The sequence below is a fragment of the Ctenocephalides felis genome, unplaced genomic scaffold (genome assembly GCF_003426905.1).
Source record: "Ctenocephalides felis isolate EL2017-DRISC unplaced genomic scaffold, ASM342690v1 CF-g0.4_SCAFFOLD_03570, whole genome shotgun sequence".
Classification (NCBI taxonomy): domain Eukaryota; kingdom Metazoa; phylum Arthropoda; class Insecta; order Siphonaptera; family Pulicidae; genus Ctenocephalides; species Ctenocephalides felis.
In genome coordinates, this window is record NW_020539724.1 from 28239863 (window position 1) to 28259423 (window position 19561).

Genomic DNA, 19561 nt, shown 5'->3' on the forward strand with positions numbered 1-19561 from the left:
TTCTAAACGCATTATTTATTTTTTTCACGACGCAGTCATTTTGACTGTTTTCAGGCAATGTAGGTATACTCAATTCGTCCGTCTTTCTAGTGTTAAAATACATTTATTACTTTTGCCACATCTTCAGAATTTACATCAGCATTTGCATTTAAAATAAATTTTAGTTTTTACATTTGCATTTGCGTTTACATTCACATTTGCATTCGCATTTGCGAGCAGATTTACATTTTTGTTTGTAATTACGTTAGCTGTTGCACAGGCCTATGCCTTTGCATTCACATGGGCATTTTCATTTGCAATCACATTCGATTTGCATTTGCTTAGACTTACAGTCGCATTTGCTTTAGCATTTACATTTGCGTTTGCATTTACATTTGCATTTGCGCTGCTATTTAAATTTATACTTGCATTCGCGTTTGCGTCTACAGTTGGATTTGCGCTTGCGTTTGCTATTAAATTTGCATCCGCTTTTACATTTGTATTTGCACTTGCATTTGCATTTACTTTTGCATTTGTTATTGCATTCGCATTTACATTTGCATTTGCGTTTTCATCTACATCTGTATTTGCGTTTATAAGATATATAGATAAAAACGCAAATACAAACACAATGCAAAAGCGAATGTTGATGTAAATACGGAGGCAAACGCAAATGTAAAAGTGAATGTAGACCAGAATATAAATGCAAACGCAAATAAATATGTAAATACAAACGCAAATGCAAATGTAAATGTTGATGTAAATGTGAACGCAAACGCAGATGTGAATGCAAACGCAAACGCAAATATAAATGCAAATGCAATCGTAGATAAAAACGCAATTGCAAACAGTATGCAAAGGCAAATGTAAATTTAAATTCAAGGGCAAACGCGAATGCAAATGTATTTTAAATGCAATCGCAAATGCAAATCTAAAGGCAAGGACAAATGCAAAAGCGATTGCAAACGCGAATGCTGATATAAGAGCAAATGCAAACGCACCTGACGTGATTGCAAAATACAAATGCCAATGCAAAAGCAAATGCAAATGCAACTGTGGGTGAAAATGCAAAAGCAAACACAAATGCAAAGACAAATGTTAATGTAAATGCAAAGGCAAGCACAAATGTAAATGCAAATGCAAATGCAGATTTAAATGCGAACGCAAATGCTTATGTATACGCAAGCGCAAATGCAAAATGTGATTGCAATCAAAAATGCAAATGACATTGCGAAAGCAAACGCAAATGCAAGTACAAGTGCTAACGCAAATTTTATTGTAATGTACGGAACTGCAAAAGTAATATGGCTGAAAACGCGTGTGCGAATTTCAGTGCAATTCAAACATGACTCCAAATGTAAATGCAAACGCATTTATAGCTAACGTTATAACAATCGCAAATGAAAATGTCGTTTCAAGCGGAAATACAAATGCAAATGCAAATGCTAATTTAATTGCAAACGTGAATGCAAACGCAAATGTAGATGCAAATGTAAATGAAAAGGCAAATGCAAATAAAAATGCAAGCGCGAATCTTAAAGTAAATGCAATCGTAGATGCAAATGTACGCAAATATAAGCGCAAATGTAAGTGCAAACGCAAGTGCTATAGTAAACACGGATCAAATGTGACCGGAAAAGCAGATGAAAATGCACACGCAAATGCAAATAAAAATTCAAAAGCAAGTGCAAATGTAAACGCAAACGCAATTGCAAATACTAATGCATTTGCAACTGTTATTGTCAATGCAAACGCAAGTGCATATGTGGGTGTAAGAGCAATTGCTTAAGTAACTGCAAATGAAAAGCTGACGTAATAACCTGCAATGCACATATGATTGCAAACGTAAATTCAAACGAAAGTGCATATGTAAAGGCAAACGCAAATGCAAACATAAATACATTAGCAAATGCAAATGTAAATGCATGCGCAAATGCAAATGCAAATGCAAATGTAAATGAGAACGCAAATGCAAAAATAAATGCAAAAGCAAGTTTTGTTTTATTTGCAGACTGCAAATGTAAATGCAAATGCTGATGAAAATGCAAATGCCTTTGCAAATGCATGTGTAAATACGAATGCAATCACAAACGCAAATACAAATGGAATTGCAAATGTAAATGCAAGCGCAAATGTAAATGCAATTGCAAACGCGAATGTTATTTTATATGCCATCGCAAATTCAAATGTAAATGCGTGAGCGAATGGAAACATTATTGCAATCGCAAAAGCAAATATGAATGCAAATGCAAATGCGAAAACAAAAGCATTCGCAACAACTAACGTAACTACAAACACAAATGCAACTTTCATTGCAAACGCGAATGCAAATGTAAATGCAATCGCAAATGAAAATGCAAATGCAAACGCGAATGCAAAAGCAAGTGTGGATGAGGATGCAAATGCAAACAAAAATGCAATGGCAAATGTTAATGTAAATGCAAACGCAAATGCAGATGCTTATGTAATTGCAAACTTATAGGCAAATGTAATCACAAACACGGATGCAAATGTAAAAGCAAGCGCAAATGTCAATACAAATGTGAATGCAAACGCAAGTGCAAATGTTTATGTAAAGTCTGACAGTGTAGAAGCAATTATAAATGCAAATGTGAATGCAACCGCAAATGCAAATGCAAACGCAAATGCAAATATAAATGCAGACGCGAATTCAAATATGTATGCAAATAAGAATGTAAGTAAGAACGCAAATGCAAATGTAAATACAAACGCAATCGCAAATGCAAATGCAGATATAAAGGTGGCTGCACATGTAAATGCAAACGTAAATGCAAAGGCGAACGCAAATGTTATTTTAAATGCAATTGCAAATTCAAATGTAAATACGAGAGCGAATGCAAAAGTAATTGCACTGAAAATACAAATGCATTTGCAACTGTTATTGTCAATGCAAACGCAAGTGCAAATGTGGGTGTAAGAGCAAATAACAAGTGCAATGCACACATGATTGCAAACGTAAATTCAAACGAAAGGGCATATGTAAAGGCAAACGCAAATGCAAACATAAGTACAATATTAAATGCAAATGAAAATACGAAAGCAAATGCAAATCAAATTTAGATGCAAACGTGACCGCAAATATAAATTCAAATCCAAATACAAATATAAATGCAAATGTAATTACGAATGCGAACGCAAACGCGATTGCAAATGTAATTGCAAATGTAATAAATGTATTTCAAACACAAATACAAATGCTGACATAAATTCAAATACGAATGCAAAAGTAATTGCTTACGCAAATGCAAACATAAGCAGACGCAAATGCGAATATGAATGAAAATGCAAGTGCAAAAGCAAACGCATTTGCAAAAGCTGACTTAGCTACAAACGCAGAGGCAATTGTGATTGCAAGTCCGGATGCGAATGTACATGCAATTGCAAATGCGCATGTAAACATGAAAGCAAGCGAAAATGCAAATGTAGATGAAAATGCAAATGCTAACACGAATGCAAAGGCAAATGTTAATTCAAAAGCAAACGCAAACGCGAATGCGAATGTAGATACAAATACATGTGCATTTGCATTTGCATTTGCAAATGCACATGTATTTGTATCTACATTCGCATTCGCGTTTGCGTTTGCTTTTGAATTAACATTTGCCTTTGCATTCGTGTTAGCATTTGCATTTTCATCTACATTTGCATTTTCGCTTGCTTTCATGTTTACATGCGCATTTGCAATTGCATGTACATTCGCATCCGGACTTGCAATCACAATTGCCTCTGCGTTTGTAGCTAAGTCAGCTTTTGCAAATGCGTTTGCTTTTGCACTTGCATTTTCATTCATATTCGCATTTGCGTCTGCTTATGTTTGCATTTGCGTAAGCAATTACTTTTGCATTCGTATTTGAATTTATGTCAGCATTTGTATTTGTGTTTGAAATACATTTATTACATTTGCAATTACATTTGCAATCGCGTTTGCGTTCGCATTCGTAATTACATTTGCATTTATATTTGTATTTGGATTTGAATTTATATTTGCGGTCACGTTTGCATCTAAATTTGATTTGCATTTGCTTTCGTATTTTCATTTGCATTTAATATTGTACTTATGTTTGCATTTGCGTTTGCCTTTACATATGCCCTTTCGTTTGAATTTACGTTTGCAATCATGTGTGCATTGCACTTGTTATTTGCTCTTACACCCACATTTGCACTTGCGTTTGCATTGACAATAACAGTTGCAAATGCATTTGTATTTTCAGTGCAATTACTTTTGCATTCGCTCTCGTATTTACATTTGAATTTGCAATTGCATTTAAAATAACATTTGCGTTCGCCTTTGCATTTACGTTTGCATTTACATGTGCAGCCACCTTTATATCTGCATTTGCATTTGCGATTGCGTTTGTATTTACATTTGCATTTGCGTTCTTACTTACATTCTTATTTGCATACATATTTGAATTCGCGTCTGCATTTATATTTGCATTTGCGTTTGCATTTGCATTTGCGGTTGCATTCACATTTGCATTTATAATTGCTTCTACACTGTCAGACTTTACATAAACATTTGCACTTGCGTTTGCATTCACATTTGTATTGACATTTGCGCTTGCTTTTACATTTGCATCCGTGTTTGTGATTACATTTGCCTATAAGTTTGCAATTACATAAGCATCTGCATTTGCGTTTGCATTTACATTAACATTTGCCATTGCATTTTTGTTTGCATTTGCATCCTCATCCACACTTGCTTTTGCATTCGCGTTTGCATTTGCATTTTCATTTGCGATTGCATTTACATTTGCATTCGCGTTTGCAATGAAAGTTGCATTTGTGTTTGTAGTTACGTTAGTTGTTGCGAATGCTTTTGTTTTCGCATTTGCATTTGCATTCATATTTGCTTTTGCGATTGCAATAATGTTTCCATTCGCTCACGCATTTACATTTGAATTTGCGATGGCATATAAAATAACATTCGCGTTTGCAATTGCATTTACATTTGCGCTTGCATTTACATTTGCAATTCCATTTGTATTTGCGTTTGTGATTGCATTCGTATTTACACATGCATTTGCAAAGGCATTTGCATTTTCATCAGCATTTGCATTTACATTTGCAGTCTGCAAATAAAACAAAACTTGCTTTTGCATTTATTTTTGCATTTGCGTTCTCATTTACATTTGCATTTGCATTTGCATTTGCGCATGCATTTACATTTGCATTTGCTAATGTATTTATGTTTGCATTTGCGTTTGCCTTTACATATGCACTTTCGTTTGAATTTACGTTTGCAATCATATGTGCATTGCAGGTTATTACGTCAGCTTTTCATTTGCAGTTACTTAAGCAATTGCTCTTACACCCACATATGCACTTGCGTTTGCATTGACAATAACAGTTGCAAATGCATTAGTATTTGCAATTGCGTTTGCGTTTACATTTGCACTTGCTTTTGAATTTTTATTTGCATTTGCGTGTGCATTTTCATCTGCTTTTCCGGTCACATTTGATCCGTGTTTACTATAGCACTTGCGTTTGCACTTACATTTGCGCTTATATTTGCGTACATTTGCATCTACGATTGCATTTACTTTAAGATTCGCGCTTGCATTTTTATTTGCATTTGCCTTTTCATTTACATTTGCATCTACATTTGCGTTTGCATTCACGTTTGCAATTAAATTAGCATTTGCATTTGCATTTGTATTTCCGCTTGAAACGACATTTTCATTTGCGATTGTTATAACGTTAGCTATAAATGCGTTTGCATTTACATTTGGAGTCATGTTTGAATTGCACTGAAATTCGCACACGCGTTTTCAGCCATATTACTTTTGCAGTTCCGTACATTACAATAAAATTTGCGTTAGCACTTGTACTTGCATTTGCGTTTGCTTTCGCAATGTCATTTGCATTTTTGATTGCAATCACATTTTGCATTTGCGCTTGCGTATACATAAGCATTTGCGTTCGCATTTAAATCTGCATTTGCATTTGCATTTACATTTGTGCTTGCCTTTGCATTTACATTAACATTTGTCTTTGCATTTGTGTTTGCTTTTGCATTTTCACCCACAGTTGCATTTGCATTTGCTTTTGCATTGGCATTTGTATTTTGCAATCACGTCAGGTGCGTTTGCATTTGCTCTTATATCAGCATTCGCGTTTGCAATCGCTTTTGCATTTGTCCTTGCCTTTAGATTTGCATTTGCGATTGCATTTAAAATACATTTGCATTCGCGTTTGCCCTTGAATTTAAATTTACATTTGCCTTTGCATACTGTTTGCAATTGCGTTTTTATCTACGATTGCATTTGCATTTATATTTGCGTTTGCGTTTGCATTCACATCTGCGTTTGCGTTCACATTTACATCAACATTTACATTTGCATTTGCGTTTGTATTTACATATTTATTTGCGTTTGCATTTATATTCTGGTCTACATTCACTTTTACATTTGCGTTTGCCTCCGTATTTACATCAACATTCGCTTTTGCATTGTGTTTGTATTTGCGTTTTTATCTATATATCTTATAAACGCAAATACAGATGTAGATGAAAACGCAAATGCAAATGTAAATGCGAATGCAATAACAAATGCAAAAGTAAATGCAAATGCAAGTGCAAATACAAATGTAAAAGCGGATGCAAATTTAATAGCAAACGCAAGCGCAAATCCAACTGTAGACGCAAACGCGAATGCAAGTATAAATTTAAATAGCAGCGCAAATGCAAATGTAAATGCAAACGCAAATGTAAATGCTAAAGCAAATGCGACTGTAAGTCTAAGCAAATGCAAATCGAATGTGATTGCAAATGAAAATGCCCATGTGAATGCAAAGGCATAGGCCTGTGCAACAGCTAACGTAATTACAAACAAAAATGTAAATCTGCTCGCAAATGCGAATGCAAATGTGAATGTAAACGCAAATGCAAATGTAAAAACTAAAATTTATTTTAAATGCAAATGCTGATGTAAATTCTGAAGATGTGGCAAAAGTAATAAATGTATTTTAACACTAGAAAGACGGACGAATTGAGTATACCTACATTGCCTGAAAACAGTCAAAATGACTGCGTCGTGAAAAAAATAAATAATGCGTTTAGAAATTTGTTTAAAATTAATTTTTAATATTTCATGTACTATTTACATTTATACAAATTATCTATGTGTGCTAAAAATAAAAAAATAGTACATCTGAAAAAAAAGTTCATTATTTTTACAATTCATGCAAATATAATTTGAGATCTTTTTATTATGAGTACATTTTCCGGAAACATGTTTGTTGCAACTTTGACACGTATTATTAGTTTTATTATTATTACAAAGTCTTATTTGGCAAAATTTTCTTTTATTACTACTGGTATTTGCATGATGTCTGTGGGTCATCATTTTTCTTTGATTTTTTTGTGTTGATGTCGTGTAGTCCGCAGAAAGCTGATCTGCCAATTCAAACAAAAACTGTTCTCTAAGGATTTGTTTTCTTTGGATTTTTATTCTTGTCGCTTCTTTGTAAAGAATCCAGGCATTTATCGCAGCCAAATCCAAAATATTGAAAAATATTTGCAGGGGTCATCTACGTGAACTGGATTTCACGGTATATTTTCTTTACCTTTGATCTGTCATGTTTTCTTTGCTGACCATAAATAAGTCAATTTCAAATTTTTTGCCTCATAGGCCCCACGAGCATATAAAATTCCAGTAAAATCACGTATTTTCGGTAACGATGTTGTCCAATCGTACCCCAAAATTTGACTGCCCTCTTCTTCTGTGCACTGTTTTATGTGTTTGATAATATAATTATCTATTATCAATGAAAATGCACTGACAAGATCACCTGTAATAATATTCTTTTTTGCAAAGCTCGTTGGCCCTTTCACACCCTTGAAAACACAGATGATGACCTTCCTGAGGTACCACCTTCGGCAATTTTGGTCCATACAGTACCATCGAGAGAGGTTTTCGTTTCTTGAAATCTTTCATCAGTTCCTGAGCCACTTAGCACCCTCCTGCATACACTGATGGCACTTTCATTTTCATCAATAGTGATCACCTTTATCGCTACCCTCAGAATTAGATGATTCACGTGGAATATAATCCGATTCATCTTCTGATGATTGTGCCCAATTTTCTGCATTTGATTCTATGTCGGAACACTCTTCACTTATGTTTGTTAGCTTTTGCAATAATTCACTTCTCTTCGACATTTTATTTATAAGTTCTAAAAAATCATCTGAACAACGCGTTATACTGAAAGTTACTACGTGAAAAAGAACGGTCTAATGTCAATACTTACCAAAATTCGGTTATTCTTATATAACAAATGCATTATCGCATATTGGAGATGAATGCACGCGAGATAACGATTTGCAATACAATAACAAAGCCGTTTGTAATGTAAAATTTCTATAACAGTCAAAATGACTGTTTTCCGTCCATGCAGGCAAAACATGTAAGAATATTGAAAATAAAAGTGAGATAAAGCAAATAATACGATTTATCTACGCATTTATATGTTGTATAAAAAGTCAAAAAATTTCACGAAGCTGCGACTTCAAATACGTAGTTGTTTTTATGTTTGAAAATGGAAAACAGTCAAAATGACTGCGTCCGTCTTTCTAGTGTTAAATGCAATCGCATATTGGAATGTAAATGCAACGGCGAAAGCAGTATTAATTGCAAACGCAAATGCGATGCAAATGCGCAATATGAATTGATATAAACGCAAGCCATGTAGATGCAAAGGTAGATGTGGATGTAAACGCAAACTGCAATGCAAATGCGGATGCAAACACAAATGCACCTGCAGGTAAGACCGACTTCTAGATATAAAAGCATATGTAAACTCATTTCAATTTACATGCAAACACAGACGCGAATGCTATTACAATTGCAAACGCAAATGCAAGCGTATATGCAACAGCTGGCTTAATTATAAACACAGATGTAAATGTGCCCTCAAGCGCGTATGCAAATGTAGATAAAATCGCAAATTCTATGCAAATGCATTTATATTTATATTTGCATTTGCGTTTGCATTTGCATTTGCGGTTGCATTCACATTTGCATTTATAATTGCTTCTACACTGTCAGACTTTACATAAACATTTGCACTTGCTTTTGCATTCACATTTGTATTGACATTTGCGCTTGCTTTTACATTTGCATCCGTGTTTGTGATTACATTTGCCTATAAGTTTGCAATTACATAAGCATCTGCATTTGCGTTTGCATTTACATTAACATTTGCCATTGCATTTTTGTTTGCATTTGCATCCTCATCCGCACTTGCTTTTGCATTCGCGTTTGCATTTGCATTTTCATTTGCGATTGCATTTACATTTGCATTCGCGTTTGCAATGAAAGTTGCATTTGTGTTTGTAGTTACGTTAGTTGTTGCGAATGCTTTTGTTTTCGCATTTGCATTTGCATTCATATTTGCTTTTGCGATTGCAATAATGTTTCCATTCGCTCACGCATTTACATTTGAATTTGCGATGGCATATAAAATAACATTCGCGTTTGCAATTGCATTTACATTTGCGCTTGCATTTACATTTGCAATTCCATTTGTATTTGCGTTTGTGATTGCATTCGTATTTACACATGCATTTGCAAAGGCATTTGCATTTTCATCAGCATTTGCATTTACATTTGCAGTCTGCAAATAAAACAAAACTTGCTTTTGCATTTATTTTTGCATTTGCGTTCTCATTTACATTTGCATTTGCATTTGCATTTGCGCATGCATTTACATTTGCATTTGCTAATGTATTTATGTTTGCATTTGCGTTTGCCTTTACATATGCACTTTCGTTTGAATTTACGTTTGCAATCATATGTGCATTGCAGGTTATTACGTCAGCTTTTCATTTGCAGTTACTTAAGCAATTGCTCTTAAACCCACATATGCACTTGCGTTTGCATTGACAATAACAGTTGCAAATGCATTAGTATTTGCAATTGCGTTTGCGTTTACATTTGCACTTGCTTTTGAATTTTTATTTGCATTTGCGTGTGCATTTTCATCTGCTTTTCCGGTCACATTTGATCCGTGTTTACTATAGCACTTGCGTTTGCACTTACATTTGCGCTTATATTTGCGTACATTTGCATTTACTTTAAGATTCGCGCTTGCATTTTTATTTGCATTTGCCTTTTCATTTACATTTGCATCTACATTTGCGTTTGCATTCACGTTTGCAATTAAATTAGCATTTGCATTTGCATTTGTATTTCCGCTTGAAACGACATTTTCATTTGCGATTGTTATAACGTTAGCTATAAATGCGTTTGCATTTACATTTGGAGTCATGTTTGAATTGCACTGAAATTCGCACACGCGTTTTCTGCCATATTACTTTTGCAGTTCCGTACATTACAATAAAATTTGCGTTAGCACTTGTACTTGCATTTGCGTTTGCTTTCGCAATGTCATTTGCATTTTTGATTGCCATCACATTTTGCATTTGCGCTTGCGTATACATAAGCATTTGCGTTCGCATTTAAATCTGCATTTGCATTTGCATTTACATTTGTGCTTGCCTTTGCATTTACATTAACATTTGTCTTTGCATTGGTGTTTGCTTTTGCATTTTCACCCACAGTTGCATTTGCATTTGCTTTTGCATTGGCATTTGTATTTTGCAATCACGTCAGGTGCGTTTGCATTTGCTTTTATATCAGCATTCGCGTTTGCAATCGCCTTTGCATTTGTCCTTGCCTTTAGATTTGCATTTGCGATTGCATTTAAAATACATTTGCATTCGCGTTTGCCCTTGAATTTAAATTTACATTTGCCTTTGCATACTGTTTGCAATTGCGTTTTTATCTACGATTGCATTTGCATTTATATTTGCGTTTGCGTTTGCATTCACATCTGCGTTTGCGTTCACATTTACATCAACATTTACATTTGCATTTGCGTTTGTATTTACATATTTATTTGCGTTTGCATTTATATTCTGGTCTACATTCACTTTTACATTTGCGTTTGCCTCCGTATTTACATCAACATTCGCTTTTGCATTGTGTTTGCATTTGCGTTTCTATCTATATATCTTATAAACGCAAATACAGATGTAGATGAAAACGCAAATGCAAATGTAAATGCGAATGCAATAACAAATGCAAAAGTAAATGCAAATGCAAGTGCAAATACAAATGTAAAAGCGGATGCAAATTTAATAGCAAACGCAAGCGCAAATCCAACTGTAGACGCAAACGCGAATGCAAGTATAAATTTAAATAGCAGCGCAAATGCAAATGTAAATGCAAACGCAAATGCAAAATGCAAATGTAAATGCTAAAGCAAATGCGACTGTAAGTCTAAGCAAATGCAAATCGAATGTGATTGCAAATGAAAATGCCGATGTGAATGCAAAGGCATAGGCCTGTGCAACAGCTAACGTAATTACAAACAAAAATGTAAATCTGCTCGCAAATGCGAATGCAAATGTGAATGTAAACGCAAATGCAAATGTAAAAACTAAAATTTATTTTAAATGCAAATGCTGATGTAAATTCTGAAAATGTGGCAAAAGTAATAAATGTATTTACGGACGAATTGAGTATACCTACATTGCCTGAAAACAGTCAAAATGACTGCGTCGTGAAAAAAATAAATAATGCGTTTAGAAATTTGTTTAAAATTAATTTTTAATATTTCATGTACTATTTACATCTATACAAATTATCTATGAGTGCTAAAAATAAAAAAATAGTACATCTGAAAAAAAAGTTCATTATTTTTACAATTCATGCAAATATAATTTGAGATCTTTTTATTATGAGTACATTTTCCGGAAACATGTTTGTTGCAACTTTGACACGTATTATTAGTTTTATTATTATTACAAAGTCTTATTTGGCAAAATTTTCTTTTATTACTACTGGTATTTGCATGATGTCTGTGGGTCATCATTTTTCTTTGATTTTTTTGTGTTGATGTCGTGTAGTCCGCAGAAAGCTGATCTGCCAATTCAAACAAAAACTGTTCTCTAAGGATTTGTTTTCTTTGGATTTTTATTCTTGTCGCTTCTTTGTAAAGAATCCAGGCATTTATCGCAGCCAAATCCAAAATATTGAAAAATATTTGCAGGGGTCATCTACGTGAACTGGATTTCACGGTATATTTTCTTTACCTTTGATCTGTCATGTTTTCTTTGCTGACCATAAATAAGTCAATTTCAAATTTTTTGCCTCATAGGCCCCACGAGCATATAAAATTCCAGTAAAATCACGTATTTTCGGTAACGATGTTGTCCAATCGTACCCCAAAATTTGACTGCCCTCTTCTTCTGTGCACTGTTTTATGTGTTTGATAATATAATTATCTATTATCAATGAAAATGCACTGACAAGATCACCTGTAATAATATTCACCCTTGAAAACACAGATGATGACCTTCCTGAGGTACCACCTTCGGCAATTTTGGTCCATACAGTACCATCGAGAGAGGTTTTCGTTTCTTGAAATCTTTCATCAGTTCCTGAGCCACTTAGCACCCTCCTGCATACACTGATGGCACTTTCATTTTCATCAATAGTGATCACCTTTATCGCTACCCTCAGAATTAGATGATTCACGTGGAATATAATCCGATTCATCTTCTGATGATTGTGCCCAATTTTCTGCATTTGATTCTATGTCGGAACACTCTTCACTTATGTTTGTTAGCTTTTGCAATAATTCACTTCTCTTCGACATTTTATTTATAAGTTCTAAAAAATCATCTGAACAACGCGTTATACTGAAAGTTACCACGTGAAAAAGAACGGTCTAATGTCAATACTTGCCAAAATTCGGTTATTCTTATATAACAAATGCATTATCGCATATTGGAGATGAATGCACGCGAGATAACGATTTGCAATACAATAACAAAGCCGTTTGTAATGTAAAATTTCTATAACAGTCAAAATGACTGTTTTCCGTCCATGCAGGCATAACATGTAAGAATATTGAAAATAAAAGTGAGATAAAGCAAATAATACGATTTATCTACGCATTTATATGTTGTATAAAAAGTCAAAAAATTTCACGAAGCTGCGACTTCAAATACGTAGTTATTTTTATGTTTGAAAATGGAAAACAGTCAAAATGACTGCGTCCGTCTTTCTAGTGTTAAATGCAAACGCATATTGGAATGTAAATGCAACGGCGAAAGCAGTATTAATTGCAAACGCAAATGCGATGCAAATGCGCAATATGAATTGATATAAACGCAAGCCATGTAGATGCAAAGGTAGATGTGGATGTAAACGCAAACTGCAATGCAAATGCGGATGCAAACACAAATGCACCTGCAGGTAAGACCGACTTCTAGATATAAAAGCATATGTAAACTCATTTCAATTTACATGCAAACACAGACGCGAATGCTATTACAATTGCAAACGCAAATGCAAGCGTATATGCAACAGCTGGCTTAATTATAAACACAGATGTAAATGTGCCCTCAAGCGCGTATGCAAATGTAGATAAAATCGCAAATTCTATGCAAATGCAATGCAAATGTTAATGTAAATACGTACGCAAACGCGGATGCAGGTGTAAACGCAAATGAAAAGTAAATGCAAATGCAAATGTATCATAATTGCAAAATCAGTTGCCAATCCAAATGCAAATATTAATGCAGATGCAAATGCAAATGTAAGTGCTAATGCAAGTGCAAAAACAAAGGCCACAACTAACGTAACTACAAACGCAAAAGCATACGTGATTGCAAACGCGGATGCGAATGTAAATGCAATCGCAAATGCAAATGCGTATGCAAATGCGTATGCAAACGTAGATGAAAACGCAGAGGCAAACACAAATGCAAAGGCAAATATCAATATAAATGCAAACGCAAAAGCAAAAGTTACTGCAAACGCGGAAGCAAATGTAAAATCAAGCGCTGTAAATACAACGCTGTTACTTCAAATGCAAACGCAAACGCGAATGCAAACGTAATTCCAAATGTATTTTAAAGGCGATAGCAAGTGCAAATGTAAATGCAAAATTAATTGCAAATGCAAATGCGATTATAAATGCAGACCCAAATGCAAATATAAGTGCAAAAGTAAAGGCATAGATCGCAAACGCGGATGCGAATATAAATTCAATCGCATATGCAAATGCAAACGCAAATGCACATGCAAAGGTAAATATAAATGAAAATGCAGATGCAAACACAAATGCAAAGGCAAATGTTAATGTAAATGCAAACGCATATGCAAAAGTAGCCGCAAACGCGAAAGTAAATGTAATAGCAAGCGCAAATGTAAACACAAATACAAAGGCAAATGCAAATGCAAACGCCAATGTAAATGCAAATGCAAACGCCAATGCAAACGCGGATGTAAATGTGAATGCAAACGCAAATGTAAATGCAAATATGGAAATGTATGCAAATGTAAATGCATAACGCAAATCCAAGTGCAAATGCAACTGCAAATGTAAATGTAAAAGCCTAAGCAAATGTAAATGCAAAACAAAAGCAGTTAAGCATGAAAAGCATGAAAAAGCGAATGCAAATGCAAATGAAAAATGTAAATATGAATAAAATCGCATATGCATTTACTTTTGCAGTCAAGTTTGCGTCTACATTTGCATTTGCATTCGAGCTCGTAGTTACATTCGCATTTGCTTTCTCACTTACATATTTATTTGTATTTGCCTACGCACTTGCGTTTGCATACATATATGCACGTAAATTTTTTACGAACGTCAATTTTGATCGAACCTGAATTTTGAACGAAAGTTTGCTTTAACATTTGCGTATGCATTTGCGTTCGTATTTTCATTTACATTAACGTTTGCGTTTGCATGTACATTAACATTTGTTTTTGCATTTGTATTTTCATTTGCGATTTTATTTACATTTGCATTTGCATTTGCGTTTTCATTAACAATTGCATTTATCTTCGCGTTCGCGTTTGAATTTGCATTTGCGTTATGCGTTTGCATTTATATTTGCAGTTGCATCTTCAGTTGAATTTACATTTTGCGTTTACGTTTGTGTTTGCGTTTAGAATTGCGCTTGCGTTCGTATGTATATTTGTATTTGCCTTTTAGTTTTGCATTTATGTTTGCGTTTACATTTGCAGTTGCACTTACATCTGCATTTGCATCCATTAGCGTTTGCATTTACATTCGCATTTGCATTTGTATTTGGTTTTGCATTTATATTAGCATTTGCGTTTGCAGTTAATTTTGCATTCGCCCTTGTATTTATATTTACATTTGCGATCGCATTTAAAATCGCATTTGCTATTTTACCTACATTTGCATTTGCATTTGCGTTTGCTTATGCGCTTGCATTATGTAATATGCATTAATGTTCGCATTTGCATGTGCTTTTGTGTTTGCATTTGCATTAGCAATTACTTTCGCATTCGCTCTTGAATTTACGTTGGCATTTGCATCTGCATTTAAGATAAATTTATTACATTTGAAATTATATTAGCATTTGCGTTTGCGTTTGCATTTGCATTTACATTTGCAGTCACTTTTGATTCTACATTTGCATCTACATTTGTATTTGCACCTGCATTCGCGTTCGTATTCACATTTACATTAACGTTTGCATTTAGGTTTGCGTTCGCATGTGCATTGACATTTGTGTTTGCATTTGCGATTTTATTTACATTAGCATTTGCATTCGCGTTTTTTACACGATCGTTTTTGTTTTTGCATTTTTCTTTGCATTCGCGTTTGAATTTACATTTGCGTTTTGCGTTTTGATTTCATTTGCAGTTGCATTTACATTTGCTTACGCGTTTACATGTACATTTGCAGTTGAATATGCGTTTTGCGTTTACGTTTGAGTTGCTTTTAGAATTGCGCTTGCGTTCGCATTTACTCTTGTATTTGCCTTTAGGTTTTGCGTTTGTGTTTACATATACATTTGCTTTTGCATTTATATTAGCTTTTGCGTTTGCGTTTGCATATGCGTTTGCGCTGGCACTTACATTTGCAGTTGCACTTGTATCTGTATTTGCATTTGCATTTGCTTTTGTATTTACATTTACTTCAGCGTTTGTCCTCGCGTTTAAATTTGCAGATGCATTTGCGTTTTTATTTTTATATACACTCACATTTGCATTTATATTTGCGTTTATATCCGCATTCACATTTGCAATCGCGCTCGCAAGCACATTTACATTTGAGTTTGCAATTACGTTGGCTATAGCATGGGCGTTTGCATTTGTATTTGCATTGGCATTTGCAATTGCTATCACGTTTGATTTACTTTTGCGTGTATATTTGCATTTACATTTGCTTTGTGTTTGCATTTACATTTGCATTTGCTTTGGCATTTGCTTTTGAATTCATATTTGCATTTATATCCGCATTCACATTTGCAATCGCGCTCGCAAGCACATTTACATTTGAGTTTGCAATTACGTTGGCTGTAGCATGGGCGTTTGCATTTGTATTTGCCTTGGCATTTGCAATTGCCTTCACGTTTGATTTACATTTGCGTGTATATTTGCATTTACATTTGCTTTGTGTTTGCATTTACATTTGCATTTGCTTTGGCATTTGCTTTCGCATTTATATATGCATTTACATCTGCACTTGCTTCTACATTTACTTCCGCGTTTGCAATTATTTTTGCATTTGCGTTTGCATTTACATTAACATTTGCATTTTGCATTTGTGTTTGCATCTGCATTTTCATCAAGCAGACGTTTGCATTTTTTATTTTAATTTGCGTTTGCATTTTTATTCCCATTTGCATTTGCATATGCGATCGCGTTTACATTGGCATTTGCAGTTGTAGTTACGTTTGATTTCCATTTGCATTCTTTTTTGCATTTTCATTTGCATTGTGCTAGCATTTATATTCGCATTTGTTCCGGCATTCAAATTTTAGTTTGGATCTGATCTTTATCTATGTTTGCCTTTGTATTCACACTCGCATTGGCATTTGCGTTCGCTTATGAACTTGCATTGGCATTTGCATTCTGTTTGCAACTGCGTTTCCATCCACATTTGCATTTGCGTTCACATTTGCATTTGCGATTGCACTCGCATCCGCGTTTGTGTCTGCATTTACATTGCATTGTCGTTTTCATCTTCATTTGCATCAGCGTTTGCAGGAACATTTACGTCCGCGTTTGTAGTTGCGTCAGCTGTTGCATATGCGCTTGCATTTGCAATTGCGTATGTATTTCCATATATATTTGCATTCGCGTTTGAGATTGCATTTAAATTAACATTTGCCTTTCCACTATGTTTGAAACTGAGTCTACATTTGCATTTACGTTTGCATTTAAATTTAGAAATGCTTTTGCACTTACATTTGCATTTGTGTTTGCATTTACACCCGCAATTGCATTGCAGTTTGCGTTTACATCTGCATCTACGTTTGCATTTACTTTTGCCTTAGCGTTTGCGTTTACATTAACATTTGTCTTCGCATTCGTGTTTGCATTTGCATGTCATATACATTTGCATTTGCATTTGCATTTGCTTTTGCACTTGCATTTGCATTCATATTCGCATATGCGTCTGCTTTTATATTTGATTTGCGCTAGCAATTACTTTTGTCTTGGTCTCGGTCTTGGTCTCGGTCTCGGTCTCCTCGGTCTCGGTCTTGGTCTCCTCGGTCTCGGTCTTGGTCTCGGTCTTGGTCTTGGTCTTGGTCTTGGTCTTGGTCTCGGTCTCGGTCTCGGTCTCGGTCTTCTCGGTCTTCTCGGTCTCGGTCTCCTCGGTCTCGTTCTTGCTCTCGGTCTCGGTCTTGGTCTCGGTCTCTTCGGTCTCGGTCTCCTCGGTCTTGGTCTTGGTCTTGGTCTTGGTCTTGGTCTTGGTCTTGGTCTCGGTCTTGGTCTCGGTTTTGGTCTCGGTCTCGGTCTCTTCGGTCTCGGTCTCCTCGGTCTCGGTCTTGGTCTCGGTCTTGGTCTTGGTCTCGGTCTAGGTCTTGGTCTCGGTCTCGGTCTCGGTCTCGGTCTCGGTCTCCTCGGTCTCGGTCTTGGTCTCGGTCTTGGTCTCGGTCTCGGTCTCTTCGGTCTCGGTCTCCTCGGTCTCGGTCTTGGTCTTGGTCTCGGTCTTGATCTCGGTCTTGGTCTCGGTCTCGGTCTCCTCGGTCTCGGTTTCCTCGGTCTCGGTCTCCTCGGTCTTGGTCTCCTCGGTCTCCTCGGTCTCCTCGGTCCCCTCGGTCTCGGTCTTGGTCTCGGTCTTGGTCTTGGTCTCGGTCCGAGACCAAGTCTTAAATTTTTTTTGACCAAAAGTTTTTTTTCAAAAACTTTTTTGATCAAATTTTTTCGACCAAAATTTTTTGTCCAAAATTTTTTTGACCAAAATTTTTTTGACTAAAGTTTTTTCCAAAATTTTTTTGACCAAATTTTTTGTCCTAAAATTTTTTTTGACCAAAATTTTTTTTCCTAAAATTTTTTTGTCCTAAAATTTTTTTGACCAAAATTTTTTTTCTCAACATTTTTTTGACCAAAAATTTTTTTGTCCTAAAATTTTTTTGACCAAAATTTTTTTGACCAAATTTTTTTTCCAAAATTTTTTTAACCAAATTTTTTTTTCCTAAAATTTTTTGACCAAAATTTTTTTTCTCAACATTTTTCTGACCAAAAATTTTTTTTTGTTCAAAAATTTTTTTGTCCAAAAATTTATTTGACTAAAATTTTTTTCCCAAAATTTTTTTGACCAAAATTTTTTTGACCAAAATTTTTTTGACCAAATTTTTTTGACCAAAAATTTTTTTCCAAAATTTTTTTGACCAAAAATTTTTTTCCCAAAATTTTTGGACCAAATTTTTTTTGAGCAAAAAAGTAAAAAATAATTTTACTGAAAATTTTGTGTTAGAGATCAGTTAAAAATTTTTTGGACCAAAATTTTTTGGACCAAAATTTTTCGGAACCAACATTTTTTGGACCAAATTTTTTTGACCAAAAATTTTTTTCCAAAAATTTTTTTCCAAAAATTTTTTTTCCAAAAATTTTTTGACCAAATTTTTTTCGACCAAATTTTTTCGACCAAATTTTTTTGACCAAAATTTTTTTGACCAATTTTTTTTTTCCTAAAATTTTTTTGACCAAAAATTTTTTGTCCAAAAATTTATTTGACTAAAAATTTTTTTCCCAAAATTTTTTTGACCAAAAATTTTTTTTACCAAAATTTTTTTGACCAAAATTTTTTTGACCAAAAATTTTTTTCCAAAATTTTTTTGACCAAAAATTTTTTCCCAAAATTTTTGGACCAAATTTTTTTTGAGCAAAAAAGTAAAAAATAATTTTACTGAAAATTTTGTGTTAGAGATCAGTTAAAAATTTTTGGACCAAAATTTTTCGGAACAAAATTTTTTGACCAACATTTTTTGGACCAAATTTTTTTGACCAAAAATTTTTTTCCAAAAATTTTTTTGACCAAATTTTTTCGACCAAAATTTTTTTGACCAAATTTTTTCGACCAAAATTTTTTTGACCAATTTTTTTTTCCTAAAATTTTTTTGATCAAAAGTTTTTTTCCAAAACTTTTTTGACCAAATTTTTTCGACCAAAATTTTTTTGACCAAAATTTTTTCGACCAAAATTTTTTTGACCAATTTTTTTTCCTAAAATTTTTTTGACCAAAATTTTTTTTGACCAAAATTTTTTTGACCAAA

At 34.3% G+C, this 19561-nt stretch overlaps 3 protein-coding genes across 3 annotated transcripts; 1 reads left to right on the top strand and 2 right to left on the bottom strand.

Annotated features, from left to right (window-relative positions):
• The first annotated feature begins 2215 nt into the window (after nucleotides 1-2215).
• LOC113383710 (circumsporozoite protein-like) lies at nucleotides 2216-2917 on the top strand. Its single transcript, XM_026621960.1, has 2 exons — nucleotides 2216-2413; nucleotides 2462-2917. Exons 1-2 carry the CDS (start codon nucleotides 2216-2218, stop codon nucleotides 2915-2917), a joined length of 654 nt encoding a protein of 217 aa, XP_026477745.1.
• Nucleotides 2918-4145: 1228 nt separating this feature from the next.
• Nucleotides 4146-4847, bottom strand: LOC113383711 (circumsporozoite protein-like). The gene is made up of 2 exons (XM_026621961.1): nucleotides 4650-4847; nucleotides 4146-4601 (listed from the first exon to the last, which is right to left on the bottom strand). Exons 1-2 carry the CDS (start codon nucleotides 4845-4847, stop codon nucleotides 4146-4148), a joined length of 654 nt encoding a protein of 217 aa, XP_026477746.1.
• Nucleotides 4848-12107: 7260 nt separating this feature from the next.
• LOC113383712 lies at nucleotides 12108-12593 on the bottom strand. The gene has a single exon (XM_026621962.1). It carries the CDS (start codon nucleotides 12591-12593, stop codon nucleotides 12108-12110), a length of 486 nt encoding a protein of 161 aa, XP_026477747.1.
• Between the last annotated feature and the right edge of the window lie 6968 nt (nucleotides 12594-19561).

Bases quoted from the DNA above. Each gene is read 5' to 3' on its own strand.
- LOC113383710 (XM_026621960.1), top strand. From the start codon at position 2,216: ATGAATGCAAATGCAAATGCGAAAACAAAAGCATTCGCAACAACTAAC. The intron at 2,414-2,461 runs GTAAATGCAAAC...GCAAACTTATAG, and splicing joins ATGCAATGGCAAATGTTAAT to GCAAATGTAATCACAAACAC.
- LOC113383712 (XM_026621962.1), bottom strand. From the start codon at position 12,593: ATGCAGAAAATTGGGCACAATCATCAGAAGATGAATCGGATTATATTC.
- LOC113383711 (XM_026621961.1), bottom strand. From the start codon at position 4,847: ATGAATGCAAATGCAAATGCGAAAACAAAAGCATTCGCAACAACTAAC. The intron at 4,602-4,649 runs GTAAATGCAAAC...GCAAACTTATAG, and splicing joins ATGCAATGGCAAATGTTAAT to GCAAATGTAATCACAAACAC.